This window comes from Scyliorhinus canicula, chromosome 19, assembly GCF_902713615.1.
Source record: "Scyliorhinus canicula chromosome 19, sScyCan1.1, whole genome shotgun sequence".
In the NCBI taxonomy this organism is placed as follows: Eukaryota; Metazoa; Chordata; class Chondrichthyes; order Carcharhiniformes; family Scyliorhinidae; genus Scyliorhinus; species Scyliorhinus canicula.
The window spans coordinates 69,982,550-70,001,585 of record NC_052164.1 but is presented as its reverse complement, the minus strand read 5'-3'; the positions used below and the strand labels follow the sequence as shown (position 1 = coordinate 70,001,585).

The 19,036-nt window shown below is 43.8% G+C and overlaps 1 protein-coding gene across 1 annotated transcript in view; it reads left to right on the top strand.

Annotated features, from left to right (window-relative positions):
- Positions 1–19,036, top strand: part of robo3 (roundabout, axon guidance receptor, homolog 3 (Drosophila)) — a 342,818-nt gene that overhangs the window by 293,409 nt on the left and 30,373 nt on the right. The window contains 5 exon segments of the mRNA XM_038779342.1: positions 931–1,066; positions 2,228–2,470; positions 5,147–5,334; positions 8,195–8,314; positions 16,873–17,073. Of these exon segments, the coding sequence (XP_038635270.1) occupies positions 931–1,066; positions 2,228–2,470; positions 5,147–5,334; positions 8,195–8,314; positions 16,873–17,073 (888 nt within the window).

Below are 19,036 nucleotides of genomic sequence, written 5' to 3'. Positions count from 1 at the left end.
ACTTTAACCTGGTGGTGTAAGACTTCTTACTGTGCTCACCCAAAAATGTGCAGGGTAGGTGAATTGGCCACACTAAATTGCCCCTTAATTGGAAAAAAATGAATTGGGTACTCTAAATTTATTTAAAAAAAACATGAGTTGCCTTTGACCAATGCATGCTTGTTTTTCTTAATTAACCCATACCTGCCCAAGTGATTGTTCATTTTATCCGGGGTTATCCTTTGACAATCTTTCCCACCATCGAGTTCAAACTGCAGTTGCTGAGCTTATCCTTACTCTGATTTGAACAACGCCACCACACTTTCGATCCTCCAGTCCTCTGGCATCTCCACTGTATCTCAGGAGGATTGAAAGACTTTGGCCAGTGCCTCTGTAATTAACACAATGAATTATTGCAGTGATGGTTTTGAAGGTTAACACAGAAATCATTCTTTTTTTTTAAATTTAGAGTATCCAATTCATTTTTTCCAATTAAGGGGCAATTTTAGCGTGGCCAATCCACCTAGCCTGCACATCTTTGGGTTGTGGGGGCGAAACCCACGCAAATACGGGGAGAACGTGCAAACTCCACACAGACAGTGACCCAGAGCCGTGATCGAACCTGGGACCTCAGCGCCGTGAGGCAGCAGGGCTAACCCACTGCGCCACCGTTCTGCCCTACAGGAATCACTCTGCACCAGTGATATCCCATAATCAGGAATGGGATGGGTTTGTGTTACTCAAAGTGTGCCATTCTGTAGCCACAATACACTTGCTTTCTAGTGGTGACATCAGGAGCTGAGTGGAGATACGTGATCTTTAAATGTTTCACCTGAAGGGCCAGAAGAGCCAGAACAATAACATGTAACAATGAGGCTAATTGGAACCCGAAATGAATGACTAGCGGAAATGTCAGTCTGGATATACTAACCTGCATTTTCCCTTTCACAGTTGGAAAATCTGGGAAGCAGAAATTAAATGCCAAGCCGGTGAAAGCCCCACCCATGAACTGGACAGATTTGCTACCACCCCCTCCCCCCAGTGTCGATATTGACTCGTATGAGGATGAAGAGGAATTGGAGTATGGGTATGTGACATTATATTGGAGCATTCACAATAAATGTGCTCAAGTATAGGGCTCAGAACCCTCCATGCATCTCAGGACCTCGTGCCCCTGGGCTTTGTTATGCCAATTAGGAGCAGGAGTTGGCCATTCGGTCCCTCGAGCCTGCTCCACCATTCAGTAAGACCATGGCTGGTCTGGTTATGATCTCAATGCCATTATCCTAGTTATGAGTATTCTCCATGTTTTTGGTGCCACCTCAACCAGGTTTCCTTGGGTCCCAGGCCTAAAGCACAAAGTAAGCCAGAATTTGATACCAATTGGCCTTGCGGTCGTGACCATGATCAGAGTGGTCATCAGGGTGAGTTAGATCATGAGCACATGAAACCTGAAAAAGAAAGTAATTGCCAAGACGATGAACGTGGTCCAATTTCCATGGTCTACAATTCCAGCACGAACACCGGAATCAACCCATTACCTTTGCACTTTATGTGGGATTACAGGAGAGAGTACATTTCAAAAATTGCTTAATTGTCTGTAAAACATTTTGGGATATCCCAAATCCATGAAAGTGCAATATAAATGTAAGTCCTTTCCTTTATAGGCCCCCACTTGCCATTGGTATGAATCTTGGTGATGACTCCTATCGCCACTTTTTACATTATGATTGAGGGGTGAGGGCAGCACGGTGGCCTAGTGGTTAGCACAACCGCCTCACGGCGCTGAGGTCTCAGGTTCGATCCCGGCTCTGGGTCACTGTCCGTGTGGAGTTTGCACATTCTCCCCGTGTCTGCGTGGGTTTCGCCCCCACAACCCAAAAATGTGCAGAGTAGGTGGATTGGCCACGCTAAAGTGCCCCTTAATTGGAAAAAATAATTGGGTAATCTAAATTTATAAAAAAAAAAAAATGATTGAGGGGTGGAAGCAGGATTGAATTTTCCAATATTTTTACCCCTTGATTGATTCTTTCCTGCCAGGCTACAGTGGGAGAGGTAACATGGAATGGGTCAGCAATCAGGTGTGGGAAAAGGCCTATGGTTCCAGTAATCCCAGGCATGCTACAACCCTTAAAGGGTTGTACTCAACAATGATGAGTGATTTCAGTACCATCCTGAATGAGTGAGAAAAACTTCCGCTTCAGTTTCTTTCCCCTTGAGAGTAAGTTTTGCTCCCATCTTTTTGAAGCCCCGGCATTGATGAGTGGTGCCCCCCGCTCCCTGAGAGGACCTACTTGGTGGAAGGCGCCCATGAGGAGGAAGGCCCACCTCCACCGCCTCGCGGAGAGGCATCATCTCCCGCTACTTCATATGGGCAGCAATCCACGGCAACGCTGACGCCATCACCACGAGAGGAGGTGCGGTCAACAGGGCACGGGGTGACTGAGGACATTCCAAGGCTGCATCAGTTTGAGATTCCGCATTTACCCCGGTGAGTGGATTTAGAAGTTGATTCCTGTAAATATGTGTTTAATGTTTTACTCTGCAATAATTACAAGACCAAAAGAATGAGAAGGTAAAACAAAGATTTTGTTAGCACACAAAATAGTTTGGTGGATTAAAAGCTGTCATTTCACTGTTCAAATCTCTCCACGGCCCTGTCCATCTATAGCCCTGGCACAGTGGTTATCACTGCTGCCTCCCAGCTCCAGGGTGCCTGGTTCAATTCCAGTCTCGGGTAACTGTCTGTGTGGAGTTTGCACTTTCTCCCTGTTTCTGCGTAGGTTTCCTCTGGGTGCTCCGGTTTCCTCCCACAGTCCAAAGATGTGCAGGTTAGGTGGATTGGCCACACTAAATTACCCCTTAGTGTCCTAAAGGTTAGGTGGGTTACTGGGTTACAGGGATAGAGTGGAGGTGCTCTTTCCAAGGGCCAGTGCCTACTCAATGGGCCGAATGGCCTCCTTCTGCACTGTAAATTCTATGATTCGATGAACCCTCTTGTTGGCTATTGAGTCTCAATCCTGGACCAATCCAACAATTTTATTTGTTGCACACTGAGAGGAGATGAGTGTGAAACATCTCAAAGAGAAACTCCAGCTATGTCAGGTCTTGTTTAGCCTTGTAAACAGTTAGCGAGAAAATAAATGGTATTGAACAATTAGGGAGGTGGTTTTGTGGCGGGTATTGTCACTGGACTAGAAATCCAGAGATCTAGGGTAATGCTCTGGGGTCCCAAATTGTATACCACAACAGCAGATGGAGAAATCTGAATTCAATTGAAAAAAATCTGGTATGATGACCATGATACTGTTGTCGATTGTCGTAAAAAACTGATCTGGTTTGCTAATATCCTTTAGGAAAGGAGGTCTGCCATCACTACCTGGTCTAGTCAACATGTGACTCCACAGCAATGTGGCCCACTCACAAATGCCCTCTGAAATGTCCTAGCAAGCCATCCAGTTCAAGGGAAATTTGGGATGGCATGAAATTGAAAAGAAAGGCCATTGTCTCCAATAAGATCTCTTCGAGAGTAAGAAGCCAATGAATCCCGAGATAAATCACAATAACAGATGGTGGCAGCAGTGACTACATCCACACAGGAAGGGAGAAAATTGGTGGGAAAAGCCAGAAGAGAAACCCAGCAACAGGACAGAGTAGCGGGTGAAGAACTTTGAGGCCAACCAAGCAACCACACAGGAGACGACAAAGCAATGAGGGCAGTCCAGCGACTGGCAAGACAGGCCGTGTGGGGAAACAGAACTCTGACCTGAAGTGAGAAATGGCTTCTACTTTACTGCTAGCAGAATTCTTTCAAAATATAGAGGGCTCAATGCCCCTGCTGCGGCGGGAAGGAGTCCAGGGGCAGCAAGAATGTCCACCCACATTGCGCAGTGCAATGGCTGTGGCCACTTTAAAGTCGTCTGCTATTCCAAGAAATCCTGTGCTTATGAGACAGAAGGAAAAATCTGTTCAAGGAACCTCTATTCAAGAAATTCACATTGACAAAGAATGCTGTGAATCAGATTTCATCAATAAATACTCCACCCCGACAGCAGCAGGACATCGCAGATGTTTCATTTCTCTTTGAGGAGAGGCTAGATGGGTTCACCAATAATGAAGGTGACCAGTCGCAAGATGACATGCTGGACTTCAATTTGCTCTTTCAGGAAAAAGTGGAAGAGGATGATAACCATTGATATTATTGAATTGTCCCAGGAGGAGATGGTGAATTTTGAGTTTCGAAGACAGCATACATTCTGCTGAAGTTTCGGAGATATTCAGGCCAAGAAAGGAGCAAACTCGCATTGAACAGATTGTGCAAGCTGAACCACAGCCTACAGAAATAAAGAACTTCCTGCAGTATTAACTGGACAATCATCGTTTTGTCTTTGGAATGTTCTTCATCCATCTGATTCATTCCTGCATATGACATTGCATAATAGTTTGTTATTTGCTGCAGGAGAGGTTTCTATACCCTCTGCAGATGTACAGACCTTCACAGGATCTGAATGAGTTTCATTCTTTCAAGCAAGAACAGCCAGCAGCCCAACTTTTCCCCAGAGCACGAAGAGAAGCGAAGAAAAGGAAAACCTCTGTTCATCGCATTTGTACTGCAGACCAGAAGCCGAAATCGCTGCCTGAGGACGTTCAAAGAGAACTAAGAACACAGCTAGAGATTGACACCACTGACACAAGAGATTGTGAGGGGGCTGTGTAGGAGAATGTGTATTTAATAATATGGGGATAAAGACTCAGGGGGAGATGTCGAGTAGTGGGTTAACTCTAACGATAGCCACTGAGCATGTGCATAAGAAACTGCATAAGGAACTGTGCCACAGTGCACTCACCTCAGAGCGAAGCTCCAACCACATTTTGGTCTTGTTTAGCCTTTGTAAATAGTCAGCTTGTAAATGAATATTTTTGAACCAAAGGAATCCCAAGGTTACCCCACAATATTGGTGTGAACATAGAAAGACAGACTTAATTATTCTGTTGAGTGGGATAAGTATTTTGTCAATGCAAAATGATAGGGGGAAGGCTGAGACAGATCTCTTCACAAATGATTGCATTTACCCATTTAACCATAGTGTTTTTGGATAGGGGAGGAGGTGGGAACTTGGGGTTTTGGAATTGTCATTTCTTAATGCAAGTTACACTTCCATTTCAGGCGGCTCCCAGTGGGGCCAGTCCCTCTGCCCAGACCTCCGACCCCTCCACCGTCGCAGAGCAACCAAAACATGAACGGCAATGAGGACGCTATTGCGGAGTCCAGTGGCCTCCACCGACATGGGCACAAACGCAACCTGAGTCAAACACCAGCAATAAGCACTGAAAACATTAACGTACCTGGAGCAGGTGAGGCTTGGCCACTCAGCCACGGGCGGGGAACTTTACAGCGGTAAATGTGAGCAAAATTGGAAAGTGGAAACGAAGACAGATGTTTCACAAATGTGTGCATCATAGTTGTTCAACAGATGTTCAACAGATGTCAAATGCTGGTTCTGTTCTGCTATGTTTAGTGATGCTCTTTGAATGTAATCACTTTGATTTAGACAGGCAGTGTTGGAGAATAGCTTTAGATTCAACTTTCTAACCGACCTTGGAAATGTGGCACATTCCTTCAGTTTTGAAAATGGCGTCCAGAATTCTCTGGTCTTTGTAATTCACTTTTCCCGCCGGCAGTGCACCCCCGCCAATGGGTTTCGCGGTGACATGAGGTGGTTACAGTGAGAAATCCCAATTGACATGCGGCAGGAAAATAGAATTCGGAGAATCTTGCCCGGTGTTTTATAAGGATATGATGGGCAATGCTCAATGCGGCTCTTTTACTATCAGGGTTGGTGATAGATTGCTGAATCCCCCCCCCCCCCCCCCAACCAACACCTCTTTCCCCCTCCCCCCCCCCCCCACCCCCCCCCCCCCCCCTCACCTCCCCCCAAATTTCCCCAACCAAGCCCAATTTCAGTTTGGTACTTCATGGACTAATTTGGATTAAATCTTCTTTCTGGTCCTTTGTTCTTCTGAAGACGATGTGACTTGTACTACGATATGGGTCCATGCTGAACTGTCTTCCTCCAGGACCTTCCTCCAATGGTCATTCTTCATGTGTGAGCTCAGATGGTGAGAGTTAGAAGACTATTCTCCAATAGAAGGCATCAGAGTTGAGCCAAATCCCCTTTCACCTCGTCCCCACTTGTACACTTTCTATTGGGAAGTTGTTATCGTTGCAAGCAGACATGTTCCTTGATGTTTTACTCACTCTACAGCTTGCTTTTCCTGAAAACCAAGTGTAGCACCCCAATACTGAAGCAAGATCATCCTCTGGCTCTGTGCTGCATCACAGTTTGCATTTACTTACCATGCAACTGAGGGAAACCATCAAGCCCAGTGCTTCCATTCAAGGCAATGAATGGCAATTGAAATGGTCATTCTTCCTGGTTCATGGATATTTATTATGCTTCATGCTGCAACTTCATTACCTATCACTGATACAAACTGGATCCTGGGCATTCTTTAACACACTCGAATCTCAAAACAAAATTGTAGCACAGAGGAGGCCATTCTGCCCATCGTGACTCTGTAAATCCAGTCGAGCTTAGTCTCTCGATATCTGCTTTTTGCCTGTAATCCTGTAAGATCCTCATCCTCAAGCCTTTACTCAGCTCCCACTTGAGCTTATTTGTGGGATCATCTTCCACTTTTGAGGTGGAGTGTTCAGATGTTGACATTATAACAGTATTCTGGCACTTCGAGTGTTATCACAAAATGTAATGCGACTGGCCGTGAGTTGGAAACTAGTGTGAAATATAACACAACGTCTGCTACTCACGGTCTGATGATGTTACAGATCAGATTCATCACCTCCCTGTTTGACCTCCAGCCTTGTATAATCAGGGTATCGTGTGCACTTCTTTCTGAATACTTAACATTCCAATTCAACATAATGTAGTGAAATATCTTTAATAAGCCAAAAGGATGTTGGTGGATTTGTAAAAGAATCCAGTGTGAGGAAAGACGAGAAAAGTACTCAATGCTTTATTGAAGCATACTTCATTATCTTGACACTAAGTGGATTATTTAAATGCTGCACTGGAAATAAACATTTCATTTACTTTCAGTAAGTGGGATGGTACTTACATATATGCGTAGAAAGCACATCTGGTCATTGCCAATCAACCATAACCACAGCGACAACAGGATGACTACAACTGGCCTTAAGACGCCATGACATTAGAAAGAGGTTCTTGCTCCTGATCCCGAGTTTCTGTTCAAGTGTGGATAGTGGCTGAGGACAGAGGCGGACTTGACCACAATGGTTGAATGCTCCACTCTGACCCTGTGGCATGAAGCAGTGGAGGAAAAGTGTTTGAATGAGGTACTGGGAGCAGGGACCCGTGGCAATGGATCCAATAACAGCCAGCACCATGAGGAGGGGAGTGGAGTGGGCAGAAAGGGAAAAGGATCCTGAGGGAATTGGCATGAGGTTTAGGGTTTTAAGGCATAAAATCTGTCGAATTAAAAAAAAGCCTCTCAGGTCTGAATTTTAAATTTCTAACACAAGGATCTTCAGTCATGTGTGACCGACAAGGTATGAATAACTAGCATTTATGAATTATGTGGAATCTATGAAGAAAGATTTTAGATATTGTTAACAAGAAGCAGTGAAGACAACAGAGAAGTGTTTCATCACTCAAGTTCCCAGGAACTCTTGGTGTGGTCAGCACAGATGATGTTTGTCTTCTTTGTCTTTGAAGTGACGTTGAATGTATCCAGAAATGTCATATCCCAGAAGCCGTGGCATCACTGTGCCAACAAGGATTATGATTTCTCAACTTTTATTCCCCAGTCTCCCATTCCTCCTCCCTTTTTTGGGAAATGGTCCAAATTAACCCCTCCTATTGGCTGTAGGATGCAAATCTAAAGGGAACCATTTAATTTAAAACGGTGGTTGCAGAATAAATTCCATAGATATTACAGATTCTAAAAATGAGCAGAATTAGCAAAATCTTACACCGGGCTTCTGGGACCATACTCTGTATGCCACGGCATGACCTAATGCACTTTTGCGTATCAAATGCTTGCTGAATCCAGCCTAAGATTTGCGGTGGAGAATCCTTTGATCACTAACCTTCCAAATACCCTGAGAAACTCCACACCCCCATTCCAATTTTGCCTCCACTTTTCCAGCCCTTAATCATTTTAATCTGATTTCCAGGGAAGACGAGACACACTCCAATGATGGGGAGCAGCAGTGTCAACACCCCACCCAGCCAGAAAGCCCGGGCCAAAAAGAAAGCCAAGCCGAATCAGTACCGCCGTGATCTCTCTCAGGGAGGTGAGTTCCATGCCAAGCCATGAGTTTGGAAAACCTAAATCCCACTAAAATCAACAGAGAACATTTTCTTCTTCCATCCATTTTGCCTTCAAGCCAAATCTGGAAGTTTCATCTTGTAGATTTTGTACATATTTTTATATAACTGCTGCAGCACTGAAATAAGCCATTAACACAATATTAATATGTGGTCACTTATGTTTCATATGAACCTCCTGACAGGTTTGACCTCTCAGTTGTGGCATCATGTTTGTCAATCTTTTTTGCACTTCCTCTACATCCTTCATTACAATATGCGGTCTAACCTAGGTTCGGTACAGCTTTCACATAATCTCCCTGCTTTTCAATTCTATCTCTCAAAAAATAAATTTGATTTCTTCGTGTTTTTTAATGCCCTTACCCATGTTTGGCACTAATTTGAATGTATCTACTCCCCTGTGCTCCTTTGTTCCTTTATCCCATCTAGAATCTTGCTTTCCAAGGAGTATGTGACTCCTTAACCTTTCTACCAAAATGCACCACCTGACATATATCTATATTGTAATTAATTTGCGATTACTTCTTTATCCTGCAAGTCTATCAATGCTTTCCTGTATTTTGTCAGGTTATTGGTTGTACTTTCCAATCTTGTGTCATCTGCAAATTTTGAGATTGTACTTCTGATTTAAATCTGACTAATGCACCATGTAAATGGTGATCAGCAATGGTCCCTATACCTATATCTGTGCCAAGCAGTTTCTCTCTTATCGCCAGTCTGAGTAGCTGGCGTCAAAGCCCACTCGCTGTTTTCTGCTTTGCTTGCATACATCTGTTCATTGCCGCTTGACTCCACGTCTTAGTCATATAATAAATTTGGAAAGCAAAGAAATATAATTAGTTAGAGCACAGGGGTTTCTCTGCAGCACAGGGCGAGTTGCTGGAAAACATACTACTGAAGCACCACAGTGCCATCACTGGCAAGATAGTGTCATAACAACAGGACGCTTTCACGTTACAAGTTGGGCTTCGTACTTTATCAATGAAAGCTTGACATGTAGTTTAGCTAAAGCCATGTGGGAAGAGAAACTCAGAAGCAACCAATTTGTATCCTGGAAGAGGGTATGTGCCTTAGTTTAGCTCAATTTGGATTTGAATGGTGCAGCCAGTTTCTGCTTGGCCTTTTTAGTTTTCCCCCTCCCGTCGAATGTACTATATCCCTTGGGAATGTGGTTTGGATGGCATGTGCAGATGGTGCAGACATTGGCCCTCATTGTGTCTGTTTTGTTGGTGGAGAAAGGGAGGCAAAAAGGAGCGCAACATCGCCGACCAATGTGCAGCTGCATTACAGGTTGATTAATGCAAGTTTGCAGGCATCTGAGATGGACACCTCCGTCAAGCAGTAGGTCCCTTACATAGAACATAGAGCATACAGTGCAGAAGGAGGCCATTCAGCTCATCGAGTCTGCACTGACCCACTTAAGCCCTCACTTCCACCCTATCCTCGTAACCCCTCCCCCCAGCCTTTTTGGTCACTAAGGGCAATTTATCATGGCCAATCCACCTAACCTGCACATCTTTGGACTGTGGGAGGAATCCGGAGCATCCAGAGGAAGCCCACGCAGGCACGGGGAGAACGTGCAGACTCCTCACAGACAGTGACCCAGCAGGGAATCAAACCTGGGACCCTGGCGCTATGAAACCACAGTGCTAGCCACGTGTGTTACCTATGTAAACTATGGTCCCAGTTCCAGTCTTAGGCCCCAGGTGTTGGAGTTGATTAGGTTCGAGTGGAGCAAAACCTGGGTCTGACCCCCCCCCCCCCCCCCCCCCCATTGTGTTTCTTGAACTGCGGCCATGGCATACAATCAGTGACCACTAAATAAGTAAGGTTTTTTTTAAGTCTTTAAAATGTTGCAGCGACAACGGCCCCCACTATATTGTCACTTCTACCACGCCATATCCCTCCACTTTCCACCAGAATTGAATGTGGCAAGAAGGTAATAGGCCTGGTATTCATTTTCTGCAGACAGGGAATCTGCTTGACGAGCAGTGCCAGCTTTCACCTTTAATTATTACTGAGGCTGAGTCTTTGTTGATCTCAGGTCTCCCGGTTGTGGAGCGAAGCCCATGCCAGGCAGAATACAAAGCCTGAAGGAATTACAAACTGCAACACCTTGCAACAGTGCAATTCTTCACTTGATAAGATGGCATCAGACATGACCCTGACCCCACTCAAGGTGTAATCTGAATGCAAGGCTGTTGAGTTAGACAACTGGAGGAATGAGGCATCCATTGGTCAAATTACGTATCTCATTTTGATTTTTCTTATGACATATGCAAAATACTGGAAGATCTTAGCATTTTGATTTATTTTATTTGTTCATCCAATGTGGGTGTCCCTGGCCAACCTAGCATTTGTTCCCACCACTAATTGACCTTGAGAAGATAATGATGAGTCACCTTCTTGAACTGCTTCAGTCCACGTGGTGTTAGCACATCCATTGTGCTGTTAGGGAGGAAGTACCAGATGTTTTGACCCAACAGTAGTGAAGGAAGGACAATGCAGTTTCAAATCAGGATGGTGAGTGGCTTGAATGAGAACTTGCAGGTGGTGGTGTTCCATGCATCTGTTGTCCGTGTTCTTCTAGGTTGCAGTGGTTGTATATTTGGAATATGCTGACTAAGAAACTTTGCTGAGCTATCATGGTGCATGATGTAGCTGGTACACACTGCTTCCACTGTGCGTCAGTGGTGGAGGAAGTGAATGTTTATTGGGGTGGATAGGGTACCAATCAAGTGGGATGCTTTGTCCTGGATGGCGGCAAGCTTCCTGAGTGTTGTTGAAGCTGCACTAATCCAGGCAAGTGGAGAGTATTCCATCACACTCCTGACTTGTGCCTTGATGGTGACTTGTGACTTGTAGGCGATGGACAGGCTTTGGGAATTTAGGTTGTTACTCTCTGTGGAATTCCCAGCCGCTGGCCTCCTTTAGCCGGATTATTTATATGGCTAGTCCAGTTCAGTTACTGGTCAATGGTAACACCCCAGGAAGTCGATATTGGGAATCCAGTGATAATAATGCCATTGAATGTCTGGCGTGATGGTTCAATTCTCTCTTGTCAGAGATGGTCATTGCCCTCTCTGCTGCCATCTCTGTTGGGTAGGTGTTATAACACCCTGGGCTGGTGCATGGCCCATTCCAGTCCCACTTGACCCGGAGTCACCACACAAGTGAATTCACCAACAATTCTTAGAAAAATACCAAAAGCTGCTCAACAATTACAGTAACCATGTTTGTAAGTTTAAACACAATTACTATTTATTTATAACAAGAACTATAATGAAATATGCAGCAAATACAACTGATTAGCTATAAAATAATTCCTAGCCCCTACCCTCTATACACACACACATGTAAGACAGACAAACACAGAGGGAAGGAGAGGGGTGAAAATGATGGGTGAAAGGAAACAGATGCTGCCTTTCTCTGTTTTCAGCCTGTCATGGTTTGTCTGTATGAGAGAGAGACAGACCGACAGAGAGAGACAGACAGACACCACACACACAAACACACACATACACACACACTACCCTGGGTAGCACTTCCGCCTCACGGCGCCCAGGACCGGTGTTTGATCCAAGTCCCGGGTCATTGTCTGTGTGCAGTTTGCACATTCTCCCCGTGTCTGCGTTGGCATCACCCTCACAACCCAAAGAATTGCAGCGTAAGTGGATTGGCCACGCTTAATTGCCCCTTAATTGGGGAAAAAGATTGGGTACTCTAAACTTATTTTAAAAAAATAAGAAGGACCCTTACAGTAGGTGTAAATAAAGTTATTTCAATAATATCTACCTACAGTTGGGCATGAACTAGTTTCACTCAGTGCAATACACAACAGAAATACTGTGACAGGGATGGGATGGGTATTTCTTTCATATTTGATTTGAGGAATTAAGGACAAAGAATATTGTGACAAATGTTTGAAACTTGCAGAGTTCAACTTGAGAAGTTTGAACAAATTGACTGGTTGCTCCATGTGCACATCATATTAAGGTATACAGTGAGTCAAAATGTTACGTAATTGAAAAAAAATGGCACAAAAGTATATTTGTGGTCAGTGAGGGAATTCAGCCTAATAAAGGAACTGGTATCATTGCGGACAAAGGTTACGCTTTGGCTGAAAGAGGAGATGAGGATAAATCAAATGTTTTTGCTCACCAAGATGGAGCCAGATGCTTTCAATGTTGCTTTTATCCAAGACCCTAGTTCAATGGAATATGCAGAAACTAATGGCATTCTGGTGCAACTAAGAATGTGATTACACTGAGAGTTGCATTCTATGAAAGAAAACTGTTGCCTAGTGAGACTGTTGCAGTTTACATTCTCGAACTAAAGAAATTCTCTCTTATTACTGTAGGCATGGCGCAAACATAGAAATTGCACTTTCTGCCCCATTTGTAGGGGGCATAAAGAATAACAAAATACAGGCCAAGCTTTTTAACAAAGGCAGTAAGCTGTCATGGAAGGATTCCTGTGATAAGGCTACTTAAAAGCCCCATTTCCAGTCAATCATATTAATTAAATCAGAACATGTCATTTCATTTAAATTACGGAGGAGGCAAGGCTCCAATTCCTTAAACATGTCTAAATGACATAAGTATCAAAGTTTTAGTCTTCGTGGAACTCTATGGGTCACATAAGAAGTTATAAGTTATCGATTTTGTCAAGCAATATATGCTATCACCTCGATCTACTGATTTACAATCAGTCATTTACAAGTCCCCATTTCCAGTCAAAGTGGAAGAGTCGATCGTATCCAGATCGTATGCAGTAGCGGAGGAAACTAATGCTCCTGTTCGCAGCCATACACCAGGTTGAGGTCATGGTGGATCTAAAGCTCATTTAGCAATCTGAAAATCTTGGAGTACGCAAATGACAGATATGGAAACAAAAGTCAATGTTATCGAGCAGAAAGAGTAAGAGTTGGAATCAGTCGGAGAGCAAGAAATACTGCATGCGGAAGGTGAGAGTAATGGGACTGAATACATTATTCCAGCACCCACAATAAACATGAAAGTCAGAGATTCACAGCTTACATTCACCGTTGACACAACTGCAGCTATGTCTGTTACCTCGGAAGGAGAGTATCTGAAAGCCCTAAGTCACTTTCCCTTATACAAAACTGGTGTGAAACTGACCAATTACTCCAATAGCAGGATGGGATGACATTAATGTAGATTGGAATATGATGATTTATCCTATCACTGGAGATCTTGTGGTGCAGTGGTAACCTTGGGGTCAGAAGCCCAAGGCTCAAGACCCATTTCATGACCACTGATGGTGAGTTCATGATATGGCCAAATAGGTTGGTTTCAGCCTGAAAATCATTCCAGTATGCCTAATGGCAGGCGGTAAGAGTAGGAGAGTTTCCTGGCCAGCTGTACTGCAAAAGGCAAAGGCAAACACTGTGCTACTTTGCCAAGCATAATCATGGGCTAATCTAATAGATGTCCATTGTATCAATGCCCTCATAGGGCATGGTACCTGAAGGGGGATGAGGATCTTCTTAATTCCCGTAACAGCCTCCCCGAACAGGCGCCGGAATGTGGCGACTAGGGGCTTTTCACAGTAACTTCATTTGAAGCCGACTCGTGACAATAAGCGATTTTCATTTTTCATTTCAATTGCCAATGGTAGTAGAAGGAGGGAACCAAGTCTCCTCGATGGGGCAGAATTGGATTAAGATAATACATTTAAACTGAGTGGGCAGAGTTAGTTACAATAAGATTTTGTCTGATTTTGAGATAGTGCTCAGAGAACACAAAATGGCCTTTAAGCAAGGAGGACCAAAAGATAAAATTAGCCATCATTATGATATTAAATATTGCAACACAGCAGATAATGTAAATATAGGTGTTGTTTCGAGATTCCCCATTAATATTTCCCATAAACATAAGTGTTACCAGTGAATTACTTTACATACACAAATGACAGTGTCTGCCAGATAAATTAATGTGGAAACACAGAAGGGTGTAATGCTCAGTAAAGTGCGCAGTTATGGAATGAATGGCTAGCCTATAGTGCTTGACAATGGGAAATTGCAGATGTGTTTGATTTGTCAAAATAAACAGTATGGATCAAGGCTGGCTTCCATCCAGGTGAAGTTTAGATAGATAGAGAAATACAGCACAGAACAGGCCCTTCGGCCCACGATGTTGCGCCGAACTTTTGTCCTAGGTTAATCATAGAATTTTGGACAATTTTTCATGGCCAATCCACCCAACCTGCACATCTTTGGACTGTGGGAGGAAACCGGAGTACCCGGAGGAAACCCACGCAGTCACGGGGAGGATGTGCAGACTCCACACAGACAGTGACCCAAGTCGAAATCGAACTTGGGACCCTGGAGCTGTGAAGCAATTGTGCTATCTACAATGCTACCGTGCTGCCCTTAAGAAGTTAACCTACACTCCCTTATTCTACCCTAATCCAAGTACCTATCCAATAGCCGCTTGAAGGTCCATAAATTTTCCGACTCAACTACTACCACAGGCAGTGCATTCCATGCCCCCACTACTCTCTGGGTAAAGAACCTACCTCTTGCATCCCCTCTATATCTTCCACCATTTATCTTAAATTTAAAAGAGGCTTCATTCCACCAATGTTTAGAGATTGTTAGAGGAACTTCATCAAGTGCACACAAGGATAGTCTGTATGAAAGTGATAGCAAGAAGCTATAATTTTGGTATCTAAAGGTGGATAGAGATATTGAAGAGCTGGAGAAGTGTGTCTCAGAATGCAAAAGGACCCAATCAAAGTTAATTTCATTCCATGGTAAGAAATGCCCCAATGGTAAAACCATAGGAACGCGTACATATCAATTTATTTGAAGTGGAAAGGAAAGCTTACTTTGTTTTGATCAATAGTAATAGCAAGTGGATAAATGTTGAGTATCACAAAACTATTCAGATTTTGAGAAGTTGGCTTTCAATTTATGGGTTGCCTGAGGTATTGCTGTTAGATAATTGGTCCACAGTTTACATCAGAAGAGTTTGAAATATATCTAAGATGGACTCAAACATGCTGTAATATTGCATGGTGCTGCAGAAAGAAATGTACAGATCATGAAAAAGTTAGTACGTGATCATAGCTAGGCAGTAATTTCCATGTTTCTCTTTGACTCATTTGCTCACCTTGTGAGTTAGTCCTTAAATGTGCTCCTGAGGGAAGGTTTTGTTTGTTTCAGCCTGCAATCAGTAGCAACGTAAGAGGAAAGCAAGATAAAGTGAAGATGAATCATGGTACACGAGATATGGAACTTAGTAAGTTCTGTTCTGATCAGCAGCACATGGTGAAAAACCATTGAGGTGATAAAAAGTATGTGATTGGAGTTGCTGTAATGATAATAATAGCTTATTGTCACGAGTAGGCTTCAATGCAGTTACTGTGAAAAGCCCCAGTCACCACATTCCAGCGCCTGTTGGGGGAGGCTGGTATGGGAATTGAACCTGCGCTGCTGGCATTGTTCTGCATTACAAGCCAGCTATTTAGCCCACTGTGCCAAACCAGCTCTCTTGTAAAGAGACTAGGTGTATTCACATATCTAGTGAAGATTTGCAAGAGACTTTGTCAGTGTCAAGATAATCATTTGCTTGAAAGAGGAAATCTGACAAAGGGAGAGCATGAAAAACCTCCTGAAGTCCAAATTCATCTTCCTAAGTGCAAGTCAAAAAGAAACTGAACGTTTACCACATACTAATAGAAACAAGTGTTTGAATACCACAGTCCCACCATTAAGTGGAGTCAGAGATATTGAGAGAACAGAATCAAGCTAATGGAAGAAGAAGGCAATCTCCAGACAGAAAGAGAAAGAAGGTAGATAGGTTAATGGAAAGTAGGTGGAAAGGAAGAAAATTGTTCTTTTCATGACTTCTTGCCAAATGATGATATTTTTGCTGAACGCATACTAGTGTTAAAGAAAAACATTGGGCTGGATTCTCTGCCACGTTTCTGTTTCAGCACGCTGGCTGGTCAATGGGATTTCTCATTGTGGGGTAGTCGCACGCTGTTGGGAAACCTCCCGGCTGCCGGCAAAACGGAGTATCCCACCGGCGGAGAATCCAGCCCATTATTGTCTTGTTAATTACTCTGGCAATATCAGTTATAAATGTTTTGGTTGAGATTATCATAAAAACAAATATGCAACCCAATCTGGTGTATTTTCAGGTATTGTTGATGTTGGGTTCGTCAGATTGAATTCTTGGAACTCATGCACATTCAATACGTTACATTTTATGGTATACGTTTTTTTAAGTGGGGAGGGAGTGTAGTCATTATCTTTAGCATTTTGCTATATTGCCCTCTCTGTTGGGGAAGTGGAAATGAAGTTAGTTCCATCAATGCTGCTTGTAGCTGTAGTTAGTCTTAGTGCGATATGCAACATGCACACCCACCGACAAGTGTCACTGGTTAGGAATCACAAATCCTACCTGATTTATCAGCTCTCTCTCTAGCCCACGGGTGCTGTAAGGACGCTGACTTAGCCAGCTTTTTTGACTCACTCTATCTCTGCCTTGGACAGACCTTCCACCACCACCCGAACCTCCCCCAGCTGATGGAGTTGTGGAGACACCTTACCTACAGCCCACTGGATTGGAGAGCAGCCTGACCTCGCTGGACCATGACGGCAGTGCTTCGTCCATAGAAAGGAGGCAGTCAGCCGATCAGCGAACAGAGAGTGCACATTCTCACAACAGAGCAGCTTCATCACGACACAAAACTGGTGAGAGGAATAAACACTTAGGGTCGTGGAGGAGGTCAATTTGACTGTACAAATAACAGGGCTGAATTCTGACCTGTAGTTATTCCAATTCAGTCAGGATCTCCAGAAATGAAGCTTGCTTTTCTTCAAAATCAGATGGGAAGAGTACAAATGGTCCAACTGCTTTGTCCCATATAGTATGGTGCTTCTCTTAACCCTTTGAATCTCATGTAGTCTCTTGGGAGAGGCACAAACCCCAGTCAAAAACCCAAGGACAATTGGGGTGAAGAAAATCCAGAAAATTTGTCTCCAACCTCCCTAGATGATTGAACCTAGTCCAGGAGACCTGAATGCCAATGACTTACTTTAATTGGTGCCTGTCTTTGTGTGCTGTTACCTCCATCCCAATTGGAAACAAAACCAATTCTCTGCTTTAGGCACAGTTTGGATGATGACTGTTAAATAGTCTTGTTCCTTGGGAAACCCATATCCCTGTGATGCCAATCCATCTTCGGGACGCGAGGGATTTCTCACCAGCTATTATCCATTTCATCTAAATTGGCTCTGTTTTTCATTTCATTTAAACAGCACCCCTATAGCTTCGGTCATAAAGATGTTTCCTGGAAAGGCAGATTTGATTAATGTCCTGCGTTGAGTCCACATCAGATGCTCAGCATGTCTGGCCTAAGGAGGAAAATATTCATCCACACGCCGGCGCCCCCGTTGCTTATCAATGACAACATACAAAATAAGAGCTGGAGTGGGCCATTCAGCCCCTCGAACCTGCCCCGCCATTCAATAAAATCATGGCTGATCTGTTTGTGTATCTAGTTCCACATTCTCATCTACTCCTTGATAACCTTTGATTCCCTTGCCTAACAAGAATCACTGGGAGAGCTTAGAAAGAGCACCTTCCTGGACATCTAGTGAGGATAGGGACCAAGCTCAAAGGTGACACCGTATCTCACTGTCCAGCCATGTAGCCTGCTGAAGCTGACTTAAAGAACAGCCACTTAGATTCGACACCTGAGGGTAGCTAATACCCCAGCAATCAGCAGCTCCAGGAGCACACTGGGTAGACAAAAGTGTTTGTTCCTTTATTCAACGGTGTGCCTGCACATCAGGGCAACATGTCTCTGCCACTGTTGAGGGCCATTTTCCATTCCAAAACTAGAAAGCTTTTTGTAACGAGAACAACAAAACACTGGTTTTCTTTTCAATATGATTGTTGTTGATTATAGAAATACTATTGGTGCTGTCTGACATGTGAGTGGCCAAGTCTACAGAGAGGCCTGGTAATTGGTGTATTACAGTGACATTGTCTGAGGTCTGAGGTGGCTCGTCACTCACTGCGTTATTGGGTGTCAGCTGTAGCTTGTGCGTAATTCTCACACATCTGAGTCTGAGGGTTGTGAGTTCACGTCCCACTCCAGAGGCTTGAGCATAAAATCTATTGAGGAGGTGCTGCACTGTTGGAAGTGCCGGCTTTCAAATGGGACTTTAAACTGAGGACCCATCTGTCCTCCGCAAAAACACCAATGGCACTCTTCCAAATAATAGCAGTTTTTCCCGAGTATCTTGGCCAAAATGTATTCTTCAATCATACCAACAAAAAAAATATGATGATTATCTGATTGTTGTTTGTGGAACAGGGGCAGGCAGTCGCTTAGTGGTATTGTCGCTGGATTAGTAATCCAGCAACCCAGATTGGTGCTCTGAGGACCAGGGTTTGAATCCCACAATGGCAGATGCTGAAATTTGAATTCAATTAAAAAATCTGGAATTTAAAGCTGACCATGAAACCATTGTTGTAAAAACCCATCTGGTTCACTAATGTTCTTTCGGGAAGGAAATCTGTTGTCCTTACCTGATGTGGCCTACTTGTGACTCCAGATCCACGGCAATGTGGTTGACTCTTAAATGCCCTCGGGGATGGGCAATAAATGCTGCCCCAGCCAGCGAGGCCCACATCCCATGAACAAAT